At 44.7% G+C, this 20,167-nt stretch overlaps 2 protein-coding genes across 2 annotated transcripts; both read left to right on the top strand.

Annotated features, from left to right (window-relative positions):
* Window positions 11,541-12,311, top strand: LOC109230124 (craniofacial development protein 2-like). Its single transcript, XM_019395652.1, has one exon. It carries the CDS (start codon window positions 11,541-11,543, stop codon window positions 12,309-12,311), a length of 771 nt encoding a protein of 256 aa, XP_019251197.1.
* Window positions 13,968-15,974, top strand: LOC109230125. Its single transcript, XM_019395653.1, has 2 exons — window positions 13,968-14,408; window positions 15,915-15,974. The coding sequence occupies exons 1-2, from the start codon at window positions 13,968-13,970 to the stop codon at window positions 15,972-15,974; spliced, it is 501 nt and encodes a 166-aa protein (XP_019251198.1).

Consider the following 20,167-nt stretch of genomic DNA (forward strand, 5'->3'; position numbering starts at 1 on the left):
GCTGTGATACTGATGGCTGTGACCTGAGTGGCTGTGATCCATGTGGCTGTGACATGGATGGATGCGATCCATGCGATGCAGATGGCTGCGATCCACGCGGTCGTGAGGCAGTTGGACTATATGTCGGATGTATAGTCCTATGACCCTTTGATGAAAGACCTGGTGTCTGCATGAAGGCGTAGGGCTCGTGATACTGTGGCAGCTCAGTATAGCCGTGGGGCGGAGGATAAGACATAGGCATCTCTGTAGAGGGTGGAAAAGAGGGAGTATTATTAACTACCCTCCTCTTTTCCTTCCTAGCCTTTTCTCGACCCCGAGAACCAGTAGGGTCATTGTTACCTTGACCCTTGCCTGCCATCTGCATAATATAATACATATTTAGATTGAAACATATAAGAAACTAGCTATAAAACAAGAGTAATTTAAAAAATCAACTTTTTAAAGCTCATCGACGTATTGTTCCTCGTCCGAGAATTCTTCGTCCTCACTTGTTTGAGCTACATCAGTTGATTCTTCATCCTCATTTTCTATTTTATTGTTACTTCATTCATATCAACTTCTTCCAATATATGTTCAGGATGTTCCAAATCATTTTCTAGCTGATCGTCCACTATTTGGTGAACACTGGAGATATCGTTCTGATAAGCAACCTCTAACACATTCTCGACTTCCACCCTACCTACAGGCTTAGTTTTTATTACAACCCACCAATCAGACTTATTTCGCCGCAATGGATAAGGAGCTGTCACGATCCGGACTTCCCACCCTCGGAAGTCGTGATGGCGCCTACTCGTGAAAGCTAGGCAAGCCGAGTGTTATAGATCTTATTACCCTTTTTCCTTAACCTTTTAACAATTTCAAATTAACATGCGATCAACAGCGGAATAATAATAATAATAAAAGAAATGCGGAAGACGAATCTGATAACTTAGCCAAATACTAGTGCGAAAAATACAAAATTACATCTCTACCCAGAACTTGTGTCACAATATCACGGACCATCTACGAATACTACAATCAGTGGTCTGAAAAGAAAGATGCAAGTCTGTCTCTGAAGTAAATGAAAATAGAACATAAAGATAGAAGGGGACGCCAAGGCCTCCGGACGTCTGCAGGACTACCTCGGGTCTCCGCTGAACTGAAGGCAGCAACCTCGCTATGGTCCAAAAGCTCCGGTACCGAGATCTGCACACAGTGCAGAGTGTAGTATCAGCACAACCGACCCCATGTGCTGGTAAGTATCGAGCCTAACCTCGGCAAAGTAGTGACGAGGCTAGGACATGACTACCAAATAAACCTGTGCAGCTAAAGCATATACGGCAGGTAATAATAACAGGAACTAGCAGTTAAAGACGGGAAGGGGAACATGCTGTGGGGAATATCAAGTACCAACAGAATCTAAGGAGAAAAACATAAAGAACATCTTATATTTCACATCACCCAGAATAAAGAAACAGTAACGAATCAATGTCCACTTTTATTTTTTATTGTTGCGGCGCGCAACCCAATCCAAATAGTATATCACTGTTGCAGCGTGAAACCCGATCCAAATCGTATATCACTGTTGTGGCGTGCAACCCGATCTAAATCATATATCACTGTTGCGGCGTGCAACCCGATCCAAATCATATATCACTATTGCGGCGTGCAACTCGACTCCTCCTGTCCTCCCTTATTACTCCTTGTTGCGACGTGCAACCTGATCCCATATAATATTGTTGCGGCGTGCAACCCGATCCAAATATACAAATCAACACCAATCACAAAAGAATCCCAGCAAGGAAACAATAAGGAAACAACAATATCCCGGCAAGGGTATCAACAACAAGAATAAACACATCCCGGCAAGGGAACCAACAGTAAGAATTAAATACGTCCCGGCAAGGGAATCAGCTATAACCAAACTTGTACCAACAATTAACTTCACAAATGAAACCTCAACTGGAGCCACTGCTCAACGATAAACAAATACCACGAAGATAATCATAATTCTTGTACCACGGTTGCTAACCATAAAGTTAAGCATGATCAATATATAGTAAAATCACAACAATCCGAATATAAGACTCACGGGCATGCTTGATACCAACGTATAGATACTCGTCACCTCACCTATACGTCGTACTCGATACCAACACATAGCAAATAAGACACAACACCTATTCCCTCAAGCTAAGGTTAGGCCAAACACTTACCTCGAACTTCCACGGCTAACTCAAGCCTCAAACACCACTTTTCCTTTGGAATTCGCCTCCAAGTTACTTGTATCTAGCCCAAATTAATTTAACAACATCAATAAATGCTAAAGAATTCAATCCCAATGCTAAATTATAGATTTTCTATCAATTTCCCCAAAAAGTCAAAAATCGACCCCGGGCTCTCTTGGTCAAAACCCGAGGTTCGAACAAAAACCCGGTCACCCATTCACCCACAAACTCAAACATATAATTTTTTTTGAAATCGGACCTCAAATCGAGGTCCAAATCCCCAAAATTTGAAAATCCTAAGTTCTACCCAAAATCACCCAATTTCCATGAAAAACCCTTGATTTTGAAATGAAATCATGTAAAAAGATGGATTAGATTGAAAGAAATGAGTTAGAAATGACTTACTAATGATTTGGAAGAATATGTGCCTTTGAAAAATCGCCCAAGATGTTTTAGGGTTTGAAGAGTTTGGAATATGGGACCCGTCAGAATTTCATTTAGCAAGTCTCAGTTGTCGCAATTGCGACCAGGGTTCGCAATTGCAAACCCCTTTGGAACCTGCCGTCTTCGCATTTGCGAAGAATTAGTCGCATTTGCGACTCTGCCCCTTTCGCGTTTGCGATCAAAGGGTCGCAATTGCGATCAAGGCCTGCCCAGGCTTGGTTTGCATTTGCGACGCCTGGGTCGCAATTCCCAAGCCCGAGAACTTTGCAATTGCAAAGCTTGGTCTCGCAATTGCGAGATCAGAGTCCTGGGCAGAAATACCAGATACCAGCAATCTTTTCTAAGTCAAATTTCACTCCGTGGCCTATCCAAAACTCACCCGAGCCCTCAGGGCTCCAAACCAAACATGCACACTAACCTAAAAACATCATACGGACTTGCTCGCGCGATCAAATCGCCAAAATAACACCTCGAACTATGACTTTAGCATCAAAATCAAAGAAAAATCTCAAGAACTCTTAAGTCTCAAATTTCACAACCGAGGGTCCGATTCATGTCATATGAAGTCCGTTTCTTACCAAATTTTACAGGCACAACTTAAATACCATATAAGACCTGTACCGGGCTCCGGAACCAAAATACGGGCCCGATACCATCAAACTCAAACACATTTAAATTTCTACAAACTCTTCAAATTTAAGTTCAATAATTTTCTTTTAAAATTTATTTTTCGGGCTTGGGACATCGGAATTCAATTACGGGTATACGCCCAAGTCCCATATTTTTCTACGGACCCTCCGGGACCGTCAAATCACGCATCCGGGCCCGTTTACCCAAAATATTGAATGAAGTCAACTTAAATTCATTTTTAAAGGCAAAATTAGCATTTTTATCAAATTCTTCACATCAAAGCATCCCGGATATATGCCCGGACTACGCACGCAAATTGAGGCGAGATAAAAGGAGGTTTTTGAGACCTAGGAACACAGAATTGACTTGTAAATCAAGTGATGACCTGTTGGGTCATCATATCCTCCACCTCTAAAACAACTGTTCGTCCTCGAGCAGACATAGAAAAGAAGTACCTGGGTCCGGAATAAGATGGGGATATCGGTTTCGCGTATCGGACTCGGACTCCCAGGTAGCTGCCTCGGCAGGCTGACCTCTCCACTGAAGGGAACTTCTTCGATCTCAACTGACGAACCTGCCGGTATAGAATAGCTACTGGCTCCTCCTCATAGCTGAAGTCCGTGTCCAACTGGACAGTGCTGAAGTCTAACATGTGGGATGGTTCGTCGTGATACTTCCGAAGCATGGACACATGAAACACTGGGTGCACAGCTGATAAGCTCAGCAGAAACACAAGTCTATAAGCCACGTCTCCCACTCGATCAAGAATCTCAAAAGGACCAATGAACCTAGGGCTTAGCTTGCCCTTCTTCCCAAATCTCATCACGCCCTTCATGGGCGACACCCGGAGCAACACTCGCTCTCCGACCATGAATCCCACATCATGAACCTTGTGGTCGGCATAACTCTTCTGCCTGGACTGAGCTGTACGAAGCCTATCCTGAATGATCTTCACCTTATCCAAGGCATCCTGAACTAAATCTGTTCCAACAATCGAGCCTCTCCCGGCTCAAACCAGCCAATCGGCGACCGACACCGCCTACCATATAATGCCTCATAGGAGGCCATCTAAATGCTCGACTGGTAGCTGTTGTTGTAGGAAAACTCTGATAATGGCAAGAACTGATCCCAAGAACCTCCAAAGTCAATAACACATGCTCGGAGCATATCCTCCAAAATCTGAATAGTACGCTTGGACTGTCCGTCCGTCTGAGGATGAAATGTTGTGCTCAACTCGACCCGAGTACCCAACTCACGCTGAACTGCCCTCCAGAAATGCGAGGTAAACTGCGTACCCCGGTCAGTAATGATAGACACGGTCACGCCATGAAGACGAACAATCTCCCGGATATAGATCTCATCCAACTACTCCGAGGAATAGAAAACTGCCACAGGAAGGAAATGTGCTGACTTGGTCAGCCTATCAACAATAACCCATACTGCATCGAACTTCCTATGAGTCCGTGGGAGTCCAACAACGAAGTCCATAGTGATCCGCTCCCACTTCCACTCAGGAATCTCAATCTTCTAAAACAAACCACCAGGTCTCTGATGCTCGTACTTTACCTGCTAACAATTCAAACACCGAGCTACGTAGGCAACAATGTCCTTCTTCATTCTTCTCCACTAATAATGCTGCCGCAAATCCTGATACATCTTTCCGGCGCTCGGATGGATAGAATACCGGGAACTATGGGCCTCCTCTAGAATCAACTCACGAAGCCCATCCACATTAGGCACACAAATACGACCCTGCATCCTCAAAACTCCATCATCTCCAACTGTAACCTGCTAGGCATCTCCTTGCCGCATCGTGCCTCTAAGGACAAGCAAATGAGGATCATCATACTGCCGATCACGGATACGCTCAAATAATGAAGAACGAGCGGCTGTGCAAGCTAACACACGACTAGGATCAGAAACATCTAACCTCACAAACTGATTGGCTAAAGCCTGAACATCCAAAGCAAGCAACCTCTCACCGACTGGAATATACGCAAGGCTGCCCATACTGGTTGACTTCCTACTCAATGCGTCTGCCACTACATTGGCCTTTCCCCGGATGACACAAGATGGTGATATCATAGTCTTTCAACAGCTCCAACCACCTCCTCTGCCTCAAATTTAGCTCCTTCTGCTTGAACAAGTATTGCAAACTCTTATGATCTGTGAACACCTCACATGACACGCCATACAAATAATGCCTCCAAATCTTCAGCGCGTGAAAAATGGCTGCTAACTCCAAATAATGAACTGGATAATTCTTCTCGTAGATCTTCAACTATCGGGAAGCATATGCGATAACCTTGCCATTCTGCATCAACACCGCACCAAGTCCAATACGTGATGCATCACTATATAATGTATATGGCCCTGAACCCGTAGGCAATACCAACACCGGTGCCGTAGTCAAAGCTGTCTTGAGCTTCTGAAAGCTCGCCTCACACTCATCTGACCACCTGAACTGGGCACCCTTCTGGGTCAACCTGGTCATCGGGGCTGCAATAGATGAAAACCCCTCCACAAACCGACGGTAATAACCCGCCAAACCCAAGAAACTCCGGATCTCTGTAGTTGATGTAGGTCGAGGCCAGTTCTTGACTGCCTCTATCTTCTTCGGATCCATCTGAATACCCTCTGCTGATACTACATGGCCCAAGAATGCAATTGAACTCAACCAAAACTCGCACTTCGAAAACTTATCATACAACAGACTATCCCTCAAAGTCTGAAGAACGACTCAAAGATGCTGCTCGTGCACCTCCCAGCTGCGGGAATAGATCAAAATATCGTCAATGAAGACAATTACTAAGGAATCCAAATAAGGCCTAAACATTCGGTTCATCAAATCCATTAAAGCTGCTGGGGTATTTGTCAACCCGAATGACATCACCAAGAACTCATAATGCCCGTACCGAGTGTGGTATGCTATCTTAGGGACACTGGATGCCCTACTCCTCAACTGATGGTAGCCAGATCTCAAGTCGATCTTAGAAAACACTTGGGCACCATGAAACAAATCATCAATCCTCGGCAATGGGTACTTATTCTTGATTGTGACCTTGTTCAAGTGACGGTAATCTATACACATCCTCATCGATCCGTCCTTCTTCTTAACAAACAACATCGGCGCACCCCAAGGCGAGACACTCGGTCTAATAAAGCCCTTATCCAGCAAGTCATGCAACTGCTCTTTTAATTCTTTCAACTCTAGCAGGACCATGCGATATGGCGGAATAGAAATGGGCTGAGTGCCCGGAGCCAAAACAATGCAAAAGTCAATATCCATGTCGGGTGGCACCCCCGGCAGGTCTGAAGGAAATACCTCTGGAAACTCACGAACAACGGGCACAGAATCTATAGAAGGAACCTCAACACTAGAATCACGAACATACGCCAAATAGGCCAAATATCCCTTATCAACCATACGCCGAGCCTTCATATATGATATACCCTGCTGGTAGAATGACCAGAAGTCCCTTTCCATTCTAAACGAGGCAACCCCGGTAGTGCTAAGGTCACGGTCTTGGCATGGCAATCCAATATAGCATGATAAGGGGATAACCAATCCATCCTCAGAATGACATCGAAATCCACCATATCGAGAAGTAGGAGATCCATACGGGTCTCAAGACCCCCAATAACAACCACGCAAGCACGATAAACATGATCTACCACAATAGAATCACCCACCGGTGTAGACACATATACAAGAGCACTCAAAGAATCACGAGGCACAACCAGATACGGGGCAAAATAAGATGATACATAAGAGTATGTAGACCCTGGATCAAATAGAACTGAGGCATCTCTACTGCACACTGAAACCGTACCTGTGATAACTACATCAAAGGCCTCCGCCTCAGGTCTGCCTGGCATAGCATAACATCGGGGCTAGGCCCCACCACTCTGAGCTACGTCTCTAGGACGGCCTCCTGCTGGCTGGCCTCCACCTCTAGCGGCCTGACCTTCACCTCTAATATCTCTACCTCCACCTTTAGCACCTCTACCCCCACCCCTAGCTGGCTGAGCAGGCGGTGGAACACCTGGTGCCTGAACCATGGCACGGAAACCCTGCTGCTGCGACTGAACACCCACTAATCTCGGACAAGCCCTCCGGATATGACCATACTCACATCACTCAAAGCATCCACCTGAGTGCTGCGGCTGAAGAGAAGGTGCTCTGATAGGAGCTGATGGTGCACGGTAGGACTGCTGATCAGAATATTGCACATGAGAACCACGACCACTTGGAGCACCATGAGAAGCCTGAAGTGCTGAATGAAACGGCATGGGAGGATGGCCCCTACCAAAAGAATCCCTGCCTCCAGATGGGGCACCACTGAACCTGCCTGAATGACGGGGCCTCTTGTTAGACCCCTGACCACTCCCTTGCGATAGAACCATCTCAACTCTCCTGGCCACATTGGCCACATCTTGAAAAGAAATCTTGCTCCCAGTCTCCTTAGCCATCTGCAATCGAATCGGCTGAGCGAGTCCCTCAATGAACCTCCCCACCCCCTCTCTCTCGGTGGGAAGTATAATAAGAGCATTACGGGCCAAAGCAATAAATTCGGTCTCATACTGAGTGACGGTCATAGAACTCTGCTAGAGACGCTCAAACTGCCTCCGATAGTCCTCCATCTGAGTGATAGGAAGAAACTTCTCCAGAAATAGCTGAGAGAACTGATCCCAAGTCAAGGCAGGCGACCCAGCTGGCCTAGCCAAACAATAATCCCTCCACCAAGTCTTGGCGGAACCTGACAGGCGAAAAACAGCAAAGTCGACCCTATTGGTATCCACGATCCCCATGTTACGAAGAACCTCATGACAGCTGTCTAAGTAATCCTGGGGATCCTCCGAAGATGTACCACCGTAAGTAGTAGTGAACAGCTTGGTGAACCTGTCCAACCTCCACAAAGCATCGGCGGACATAGCTGCTCCGTCACCGATCTGAGCTACCACACCCGGCTGAACTGCTCCAATTGGCTGAGCTGCTGGAGTCTGAAACTGGGGAGCCATCTGCTTTGGAGTGCGGGTAGCAGGAGTCTGTGCTCGTCCCCCAGCCTGAGAGACGGCTGGTACTACAAGAAGTAAGCCTGCCTGAGTAACACTCTCCATAATGCCCACTAGACGGACCAGAGCATCCTGAAGTACTAGGGTAGTAATGAACCCCTCTGGGACCTAAGCTGGGCCCACTGGAACTGTCTGGGCCGGAACCTCATCATCAAAATCTACCTAAGGCTTCGCCGCTGGCGCTACTGTTCTGGGCTGAGCTCTGCCCCTACCTCGGCCCCTAGCACGGCCTCTGCCTCGCCCTCTTCCCCTCGTAGATGCTGCAGGCTCGGGCTGCTGATCAGCGGATGAAGAAGCGCGTGTTCTCGCCATCTGCGAAAGAACAGAGTAGAAGTTCAATTAACGTTGAGAAACCAAATCGCACGAGAGAGAAGAATAGAAGTGAAACTTTTCCTAACTCGGTAGCCTCTAGGGGATAAGCACAGACGTCTCGGTACCGATCCCTCAGACTCTACCAAGCTTGTCCGTGAATTGTGAGACCTAAGCAACCTATAGCTCTGATACCAACTTGTCACAACCCGGACTTCCCACCCTCGAGAGTCGTGATGGCGCCTACTCGTGAAAGCTAGGAAAGCCGAGTGTTATAGATCTTATTACCCTTTTTCCTTAACCTTTTAACAATTTCAAATTAACATACGATCAACAGCAGAATAATAATAATAATAAAAGAAATATGGTAGACGAAATCTGATAGCTTAGCGAAATACTAGTGCGAAAAATACAAAATTACATCTCTACCCAGAACTGGTGTCACAATATCATGGACCATCTACAAATACTACAATCAATGGTCTGAAAAGAAAGATACAAGTCTGTCTCTAAAGTAAATGAAAATAGAATATAAAGATAGAAGGGGACGCCAAGGCCTGCGGACGTCTGCAGGACTACCTCGGGTCTCCGCTGGACTGAAGGCAGCAACCTCGCTATGGTCCGAAAGCTCCGGTACTGAGATCTGCACACAGTGCAGAGTATAGTATCAGCACAACCGACCCCATGTGCTGGCAAGTGTCGAGCCTAACCTCGGCGAAGTAGTGACGAGGCTAGGACAGGACTACCAAATAAACCTGTGCAGCTAAAGCATATACGGCAAGTAATAATAACAGGAACTAGCAGTTAAAGATGGGAAGGGGAACATGCTGTGGGGAACATCAAGTACCAACAGAATCTCAGGAGAAAAGCATAAAGAACATCTTAAATTTCACATCAGCCAGAATAAAGAAACAGTAACGAATCAATGTCCACTTTTATTCTTTATTGTTGCGGCGCGCAACCCGATCCAAATCATATATCACTATTACGGCGTGCAAACCGATCCAAATCGTATAAGCGTGCAACCCGATCCAAATCATATATCACTGTTGCGGCATCCAACCCGACCCCTCATGTCCTCCCTTATTACTCCTTGTTGCGGCGTGCAACCCGATCCCATATAATATTGTTGCGACGTGCAACCCGATCCATATATACAAATTGTATACGGTGAAATTGGAGGGTCCAATTTCTCGGCATGAAGGCACTCGGAAGATCACCTCGAAGGCTCGAGGCCACGGGATCACCTCGAAGGCTCGAGGCCGCGTCCGAATATCTTTCCTCGAGGGTCGATAACACTAGACCCCAAGGTAGTAATGATCACGATAATAGTGGAAGTGGGGAGTTCCCAAGGCAGCAGGCTAGGTCTGATACAATCTAGCAGGCTACTCTGAACCCAAATCAGGGCGTCATTCAGCCCTCTCATCTCCATATCTATGTAATTAATATATTTTGTACTATGTGGGGATTTCCCTCCTATATAAAGGGAGCCCTTGTCATTTTGTAAGGTCTGTTCCTTCAGCTGCTCCACAAGAAATATAAGACAACATTCTCTCTGTTCTATTACATACTCTCTTGATATTATTGCTCTCATTTATTATCTTCATTGTTGTACAAATAAAGTTCAGTACTTGAACTTTGATCGCTTTATGTGCTTGAACACACTTATCTGCTTTTCTGGCGACACCTTCCACTTTGTCTTCTTCCACTCTACACTCTCTCTTCGTCTCCTATTTTGTGCGTGTGTGGGTGTGTTTGCTTCTTTGGAAGGTGCGGATTCTTTCCCGGCGAGGACGAGCTACTTTCAGGTGGGTACAAATTTCCGGCAAGTTTCATAAATCCTGGCGACTCCCGAACAGCTTTCCGACAGGATGCAGTAGGACTTGTCAGCTCTTGGGCAGATCTGACATTATCGGTATTTTTTACTGTTGTTATAGTTTACAGATTCGTTTTGCTCTATATAAATCGACGCTCCTTCTCGCATTTGCTTTCAAATTTCACTTGATTCGCTACATCATTACATGTATCCTTTCTTATTGCGATTTTCTCTTTTTTTTTTGTATATACAAATCTCCCCTACTCTTTTACATTATTTTTACTAATTCTGCAATATTTTGTTTGTTCATAAACTAGCGCCTTCAAATTCGCTTCCTTTTTCCTTGCGTTTCATTACAACGGCTAGGCATCACTAGTGGTAGCAGTGACAACCATCTATTTGTTTGGCCTCGTGGTATTTTGTGTGTATTTCAGGTTAGGGCCGGTGGCTTTGGGTGGCGAGCGATACGTGCACGTGCAAATAGTGGGGAACGACCCAAGTATCAGCAAGGAACGGCAGGAGTTGGACATGAATGAGCTAGGTGGCCGCAATACCGTCGGGTATACCAAGACAATTCCCAGGTTATACTCACGGGAGTTGGTACCTCCCGTTTGCCTGTTTCCCTCTATTGTGTTAGCAAAATTGCTGTCCTTTTAGTTCTTATTAGTTTAGTCACCGTATTAGTACGCCTGTAGTGGCATCTTGTCTTATTCTAGTGTGTTCTGTTGTGTCTGTTAGTGATTCCCCCTAGTCCGCCGGAGTTATAGTGGCTGTAGTCTGGGATGGTCGAGTGAGTTCATGTCCTCGGGGGGGTGCGGGGGTTAGGGGGTGGGTTGGGAGGAAAGGGAGGTAAAGGGAACAAGGATGTGCATCGGTTGAGAATTGGGTCATGGAACGTAGGTTCATTAACAGGTAAGTCTATAGAGTTGGCGAAGATCCTTCAGAAGAGGAGGGTCAATATAGCGTGTGTCCAGGAGACAAGGTGGGCAGGGTCGAGTGCGAGGGACGCGGATGGGTATAAACTTTGGAACTCAGGAACCTAGAAGTGTAAGAATGGAATGGATATTTTGGTGGATAGGGAACTTAGAGAGTCTGTGGTTGAGGTTAGACGAGTGAATGATAGATTGATGATTATTAAGTTGGTGGTTGGACAGTGCACCCTAATCATTGTTAGTGCCGATGCACCACATGCGGGCCTAGATGAGGAGGTTAAACGGCGCTTTTGGGAGAGGTTGGATGAGATTATACGTCAGGTACCACCTACTGAGAAGTTATTCATAGGAGGGGATTTCAATGGCCATATTGGGTCGACCGCAGGTGTGTATGACGAAGTGCATGGAGGCTTCGGTTTTGGGGAGAGGAACGGAGGGGGAACCTCGTTACTGGACTTCGCTAAGGCTTTTGGGTTGGTGGTTGCTAACTCTTGCTTTCCGAAGAGGGAGGATCATTTGGTTACTTTTCAAAATGCAGTGGCGAAGACTCACATTCACTATCTCCTCCTCAAGAGGCGTGACAGAGGGTTGTGCAAGGATTGCAAGGTGATTCCAGGTGAGATACTCGTGACACGACATAGGCTCTTGGTGATGGACGTTGGTATTATGGTGAAGAGGAGGAAAATGTCTTCTCGAGGAAGACCGAGAATCTGGTGGGGAGCCTTAACTAAGGACAAAGCTCAAGAGTTGGAGGGGCGGTTGTCGGCTATGGGAGCTTGGAGGAGCAGTGGTGATGCGAACACTATGTGGTCAACGACAAAAAACTGTATAAGGGAGGCTGCGAGAGAGGTGTTAGGGGTCTCGACGGGCGTCTCTGGCAGGCACAAAGGAGACTAGTGGTGGAATGAAGTGGTACAAGCTAAAGTGGAAGCGAAGAAGGAGGCGTACCGATCATTAGTGGGGAGCATAGGTGAGGAGGAGAGGCGTGCGTGCATGGAGAGGTATATGGTAGCTAGGAAGGAAGCGAAGCTGGCGGTCACGGAGGCTAAGACTGAGGCTTATAGTCGTATGTACGACGAACTAAGGGAAAAAGGAGGGGAGAAGAAGTTATTTAGGCTGGCCAAGCAGAGAGAGAGGAAAGCTCGAGATTTATACCGAGTGAGATGCATCAAGACGACGATGGTAGAGTATTGATGGAAGATTCCCAGATTAGAGGAGATGGCAGACTTACTTTCAAAAACTTCTTAATGAAGTAGGGGATTGGGATATTGTGCTCGGTGAATTGGAGCATTCCGAGAGTCACAGTGACTCTGGGTGCTGCAGACGCATCAAGGTTGAGGAGGTCGTGGGAGCTATGAGTAAGATGAGTAGGGGCAAAGCGACCGGGCCTGACGAGATTCCGGTAGAATTTTGGAAGTGTGTGGGGAAAGCAGGTTTGGAGTGGTTGACTAGGTTGTTGAATGTTATTTTTAAGGCGTAGAGGATGTCGGATGAGTGGAGGTGGAGTACGGTGGTCCCACTGTACAAGAACAAGGGTGATATCCAGAGTTGTAACAATTATAGGGGTATCAAATTACTGAGTCATACTATAAAAGTATGGGAGAGGGTGGTTGAAGCAAGGTTGAGGATGACAGTGTCCATTTCCGACAACCAGTTTGGTTTTATGCCGGGTCGTTCCACTACAGAAGCTAGGGGTGTTCATAAAAACCCGAAAAACCGAAATAAACCGAAAACCAAACCAAACCGACCAAAAAAACGATACTTTTTGGTTTGGTTTGGTTTCGGTTTTGAATTTTAAAAACCGATCAAATTTGGTTTGGTTTTGGTTTTAATCAGAAAAAAACCGAACCAAACCGACTATAGTAGTAGCTATTTCAAATTTATTATTACACCTATATATATGTATACTGTTATACGAAGTTTCAAAAAATTTATGGTAAATATTAATAGTTTGCACTTTTAATATAGTTCTTTACCTTTACAGTCTAGTTTGATTGGTAGTTTTCTTTTGTTTAGTGTAAGAATCCATTTCGTGTTAAAAAATAACATATTTTTAATTGAGTCCTTAAATTATTCATCACTATTTGATTCAATTATCATCAATATATCTCGGTAAATAATAGATTTCTCAAAGGGCAATTGATTTGATTGTGTTACATTGAAAATATAGTCGCCGGAATATGTGTTTGGTAGTGTATGTCTTATATTTAAGAAAAAACTGACAAATAACCGAAAAAACCAAAAAACCGACATAAACCGAATCGAGAAAAACCGACTTAATTGGTTTGGTTTGGTTCTAATATTTGAAAAACTGACTTACTTGGTTTGATTTCTTTTTAGGGAAAAACCGATCCAAACCGAACCATGAACACCCCTAACAGAAGCTATACATCTTGTTAGGAGGTTGGTTGAAAAGTATAGAGATAGGAAGAAAGACCTGCACATGGTGTTTATCGACCTAGAAAAAGCGTATGACAAGGTTCCTAGAGAAGTTCTTTGGAGAAGCTTGAAGGCAAAAGGCGTGTCGGTTCCCTACATTATGGGATTAAGGACATGTATGATGGGGCAAAGACTCGGGTTAGGATAGTAGGCGGCGACTCTGAAGATTTTCCGGTTGTTATGGGGTTACATCAAGGTTCTGCGCTCAGTCATTTCCTATTCGCCCTAGTGATGGACGCGTTAACACATCATATTCAAGGGGATTTGCCATGGTGCATGCTATTCGCTGATGACATAGTTTTGATTGATGAGTCACGAACCGGTGTTAACAAGAGGCTGGAGGTTTGGAGACAAGCTCTTGAATCTAAGGGTTTCAAGCTTAGCAAGACAAAGACGGAATACCTGGAGTGTAAGTTCAGCGCTGAGCAGAGGGAAGTGGGCGTGGGTGTGAGGCTTGAATCACAGGTCATCTGGAGTAGAGACAGCTTCAAGTACCATGGGTCGGTTATCCGGGGGGGAGGGGAGATCGACGAGGATGTTACACACTGTATTGGGGTAGGATGGATGAAGTGGAGGTTAGCATCTGGAGTATTGTGTGACAAGAGAGTGCCACTGATACCCAAAGGTAAGTTCTATAAAGCGGTGGTTAGGCTGGCCATGATGTATGGGGCTGAGTGTTGGCCGGTTAAGAAATCACATACCCAGAAGATGAAGGTAGCAGAAATGAGGATGTTGAGGTAGATGTGCGGGCATATTAGGATGGATAAGATTAGGAATGATGATATCCGGGAGAAGGTGTGCGTGGCTCCCATTGACGACAAGATGCGGGAAGCAAGGCTCAGATAGTTCGGACATATTCAGAGGAGAAGCCCAGATGCTCCGGTAAGGAGGTGCGAATGACTGGTTGTGGAGGGCACGAGAAGAGGTAGGGGCGGCCTAAGAAGTATTGGGGGGAGGTGATTAGACAGGATATGGCGAGTCTTCAGATTTTCGAGGACATGGCACTTGATAGGAACATGTGGAGGTCGAGTATTAGGGTTGCAGGTTAGGAGGTAGTTGAGTCTTGTCTTATGCCATAACTATTTTGCTTTTGCTTTGTATCATTCTTCTTGATTTCATGTTGTTCCTATTTTTCGTATTTTTTCATATTATATCTGTGGTGTTACTAATATTGTCTTCTTTTGTCTTTTTGTCTTCTTGAGCCGAGGGTTGTTCGGAAACAGCCTCTCTACTCCTTCTGGGTAGGGGTAAGGTCTGCGTACACACTACCCTCCCCAGACCCCACTAGTGGGATTTCACTGGGCCGTTGTTGTTGTTGTTGTTGTTGTTATTTCTTATCATTGGTCATAAAGATTTCTTCTTTGATTTATTATAACTGTTAGCCACACTTCGATTACCTTCGATAGCTTACAATCGAGCCCCGGAATCGACCTCGAGGCCCCCGAATCGACAAGCTCGAGGCCCGAATGCTAACCAATCGGTTTGACCATCACTTTATCCTTAGCCCTTATTTCGTTCCTAAGTCTCACATACATAGCATCAATTGCTTAACAACATGCATAAAAATAGATCACGTATTTTTAGAATCCCATAATCAAATTTAATTATTGTTACCATTTTCACGGTAAACAGTTTGGCGCCCACCGTGGGGCTAAAAATAATAGTGATTATTTTCTTGCTGGTTCCATTACACAACGCAAGTTATCTTTCACGCTTTTTCTTGTCCAAAGATCTTTGATTTCAGGTCGGAATGTCTGATTCAATAAACAATAACCTTGAGAACCATGGAGAGAATGGTATGGCCGTTCCAGGTGTTGGTGAGCCACCACGAAACCTTGAGAACACGCCAGGACCAATCCCTGTGGACGAAGTCTCGCGCGACGCTCAACATGTCGAAATAAGCTCCCACACTAACAGGAGCATACACCAAGGCGACCAACAAGAAGCCCAGAAAACCCCGGCCCGGGAAGAAAGAGAGGTTAGCCTTCATGTTATTTTTGAAATGTTGCAGGCACAACAGCTGGCTATTGCTCAGCTGCAAAGCTACCAGAAAACTTCTAGCACGGTAGCACCGGGGACAGCTCCCTCGGCCGAACAGGCACCGGAGAGATCGAGCAATAACGGGTCAATGTCTGATCCAGTCATCATAAAGATGCTCAAGGACCTCACCAGAAGGATTGAATCGGGCGAGAAAATGATAGAAGCCAACGATAAGAAAGTCGAGACTTACAACTCCAGGGTCGGCCAAATTCCAGGAGCGCCCCCGATCTTGAAAGGTGTGGACTCAAAGAAGTTCGTACAGAAGCCGTTCCCACAGGAAGCGGCCCCGAAACACATTCCAAAGAAGTTCAGAATGCCCGACCTCCCAAAGTATAACGGAACGTCAGACCGCAACGAGCACGTCACCGCCTACACTTGTGCAGTAAAGGGCAACGACCTAAGTGATGTTCTAAACGTCAATACCACACAAGAGGGGGGGGTGATTTGTGTGGTACCCAATTTTTGCTCTAGAAGAACCTGGTTCTTCTAGATGTACTTACTACTACTGTTTGCGGAATTTAAAGTGCATAAAATAAAGAACTCAGAGATTTTTACGTGGAAAACACCTGGCTCAAAAGGTGAAAAAACCACGACCTACTACTCAGTAGGATTTTCCCAAACTTCCACTAAAATCACTGAGCGAAAAATAGCATTTACAAAACTCTTGTAAACCTAAGGATTAAACTCTAATCCCAGTGTGGCACACAGCCTCAACTGCTGCGACACTTTCAAGTTAACTCTAACTTGAATACTTAAAGTACCTAATACAATTGCTTCTATGAAAGATGGAAAGGTACGACTTTAAACCACCTACTACAATTGAACTAGAATAAGAATAAACACAAAAGAATTGGTTCTTCTATCTTGTCCAAGTAGCTTCAGGAATGCACACTTGAATTTCACATAAATTGCTTGCAAAATTGCCTCGCTCTTTTGCTCTCAATTTAGTTTTACTTCTGTGTTTGTGCAACACCTGTAAAAGAGAACAATCATTGTTATTTAATGAGTTAGAAAATCAGAGTTTGATTGAGACTCAATTGCTGATCCTTTGTCGAATTTGAGTCCTTCAACAATACAAACTCCAATCCTTATCCTTGATCGGGATTAAGTTCTATTCACATTAGGAGACTTCATCTCCTCATCCTTTATGCAACCTTTTCGATCAATTCAGAAGATATTGAAGCTTGATCCTTGAGAATTATCTTCTTCACGTGCATCTCACATGTGTAAGTAGCTAACCACTGTGTCTCACATGACGAACCTGGTCCATGACTGAGTTCATTTGTCAATCTTCAAAACTTCATCTGAACTTGGGCCAACAAATTCCCCCTTTTTGATGATGACAAACTCTGTGCTTTTACTGATCAGAGAACCTGTGGAACTCAGCTTAATTATCAACACTTTAACTTAGAAATCTTAACTTATAATTAAGGACCAGGTTTAATCAGGTTATAAATATCACTTTAGTTCAGAATACAAAGTAAAGCACAATATCTCTTCCCCCTTTTGGCATCATCAAAAATTGCATATATTGTGAACCCAGATATTAATAATTACTCATGGCCACTAGGGCAACTGCAAGTGAAAATATGGGTTAATTAATCAACAACCAGCAAACAAAATTAACTATTAAGATCAGAATCTGCAATAGAACAAGAGAAATAGCAAATTGTCATTAGAGATGCCTCCATACACAGACCACAAAAAGAAAGAAAAAAACTTCCAACCATGAGCAAAAACACAAAAAATCCCTAACTGGGTCACTAGGGGGGGGGGGGTTTCTAGACTGGTTCAAAGACAGGGACTGGACATCCTAGGGCTTGGAGGAACTAGAGAGCTGGGTTTGGAGAAGGTTGAGCATATTCTGAAGCATTCCATCACTCTTTTCCTTTTCCTTTTCTAGCTCAGATTTAAGGCCATTTCTCTCATTTTCCAGTTCAGCAATACGGGCTTGGAGCCTAGCAATTTCAGCATCTTTTGTTCCACATTCTTGAACCAAGGCCCTAACCTTGCTATTCACAGGAGTCTTCAGAGATGAACCAGGTTCAACTGGGGTGGCATCCATTGGAGAGTCACAAGCCATAAAAGTCTTGACACCAAAGTACTCCTTGCTTGATGCCATTTCCCACTTCTTCAAAGGCACATTTAGCCTTTCCAGAACAGTAGTCAATAGGAACCCATATGGTGTGGCATGAGCTTTGGAGCCATTGATGACTCTATCCAGTAGTTTGACAATAAAAGCATGCCAGTTTATCTGCATTCCTCTCACAAGGCACTCCATGAGGACCAAGTCCATGTAATTGGCAGTGTGCCTTCTCTCCTGCCTTGGCAGCAATCATTTGTTCACAAACTCAAATAGAACCTTGTGCTCAGCCCTCATCTCACTCTTCTGAACAAACCTTGCTTCAGGCACATCTTCAGCAGTTGCAGAATCACAAAAGTTTCTGGTGATTTGGAGTGCAGTAGGAAGAGAATCCAGACAGGGCCACCTTTGCCTAGTGTAATCATCATATCCCACACTGGGAATGTCCAGAATCTCACCCAATTTAGGTGCATCAAACTGCACCTTTACTCCTTTCACCATGCTGGTGACAACCCCATTCTTGACAGTGGCATTGGCCATGAACTCAATCAGCTCCTTCCTGGCCAGTTTCCCATCCAATTGAAGAACCATGTCCTTCAATCCTGCAGCTAGGGCATCCACCAATCTTATCATACCTGGCTCCTCCAGGTCTTTCAACAACCTGCCTTTCAAGATCTTTCTCCTGCCAAAAATGGCAAATCTATCCTGTTCTTTCTCAGACTCCTCCTCTTCTTCTTCTCCACTCCATTCTTCTTCTTCTTCTTTAATAATTTTCTTTTGTTTTCCCTTCACAGCAGACCTAGTTCTTTTAGCCAACGAGTACTCAGCAGATACAGGTACAGAGGATGACTTCTTGGTCGAAGTCTTGGAACTCTTTGGTTTGGGTGTTGGAACCTTTTCAGTTGTTCCTCTTTCTTGATGGACCAGATCCATCTCCTCCTCTTCTTCTTCTGTAACCTCAACACTCTCCACAACTTTTGTCTTTCTTTTTTCCCTCTTTTTCTTCCTGCTTTCTTCCAGTTCTTTTTGCAACTCTTCCTCACTTTTTTTGACCCTGCTTCTAGTTGCTCTTCCCTTTGAAGGGACAGTAGACTTAGGAGATGACACTTTGCTTTTCTTTGTTGGCTTGGAAGCAGTTGGAGCTTTTAGGGAAGAAGCCTTGCGCTTCTTTGGGTCATAGCTGGCCCCAACCTTCTTCAAGATGTCAGCTAGGGTTTCTTCAACAGATGAACCAGGTTCATCTTGTTGTTTACTTAAATGAACAAGACCTTCAGCAGCCTCCCCGGAGCCACTTCCCCCTGACTTGTTGCCACTCTCCTCTACCCCTCCACAGATTGCAAGAATTTTGTCTTTCCTTTTCTTTCCCTTTCTACTAGACTCAGCCTCCTTTACATCTTTCAAAGGACCAACCAAAACAAACCTATTTTCTTCCTTTTCTATCACATCAGAAAATACAAAACAAGTATTAACCTCACCAGGGGTTTCTTGATTTTTGTCAGTATCAGAAGACCCATGTTCTTCTCCTTCACTGGCAGAGATAAATGCTTCAGACTCAGAACTTGAGTCGGATTCTTTAGCAGGACTTTCCTTCTTCTGACTAGCCTTCAATTTTTCATTTAGAGCTTTCCTCAAAGCTCCAGAAGCTACTATTTTTCTGGCTAGCATTTTTTGCCTACGAAAACTAGGTTTTGGGTTTTCAACAGGAGGAGTAGATGAGGATGTATTTGAGGGAGACACAGGTGGGGGAGTTCCAGGGTTATCTTGAGGATTTGTCATGGTGATGGATTTCTGGAGATTTTTGGGGATTTTTGGAAATTTTGGAGAGAAAGAGGATGATCAGAACTTGGGAGAGATTAATGACGGTTATGGACTAAAGAGAAGGATGTGGAGTGTATTTAAAGAGGGTTATGATTAAATGCAGTAATGACAGCCTTTTTGCAGTAGTCAATCAGGAGTTTAATCACTTTAGAATTCTGGTCTCTTGGTGATTAATGGGCGACGCTATTTTTTAGGCAAGAATCCCGTTTTCTTCATAGTTCTAGGAGAATGAAACTGGTTCAATGCTCAACGGATATAATTTCTGGGAGTTTGGTGAAAATAGGACTTCTGCTCATGATTGAAAAATTAATCTTTCTAATTGTGCTAAGTATAGAAAACATACCTGAACTTTCTCATAAGCATATACTGATGA

This window comes from Nicotiana attenuata, chromosome 7 (assembly GCF_001879085.1).
Source record: "Nicotiana attenuata strain UT chromosome 7, NIATTr2, whole genome shotgun sequence".
Taxonomy (NCBI): domain Eukaryota; kingdom Viridiplantae; phylum Streptophyta; class Magnoliopsida; order Solanales; family Solanaceae; genus Nicotiana; species Nicotiana attenuata.

Bases quoted from the DNA above. Each gene is read 5' to 3' on its own strand.
- LOC109230124 (XM_019395652.1), top strand. From the start codon at position 11,541: ATGGATATTTTGGTGGATAGGGAACTTAGAGAGTCTGTGGTTGAGGTT.
- LOC109230125 (XM_019395653.1), top strand. From the start codon at position 13,968: ATGTATGATGGGGCAAAGACTCGGGTTAGGATAGTAGGCGGCGACTCT. The intron at 14,409-15,914 runs GTAGGATGGATG...GAAAACTTCTAG, and splicing joins ATGTTACACACTGTATTGGG to CACGGTAGCACCGGGGACAG.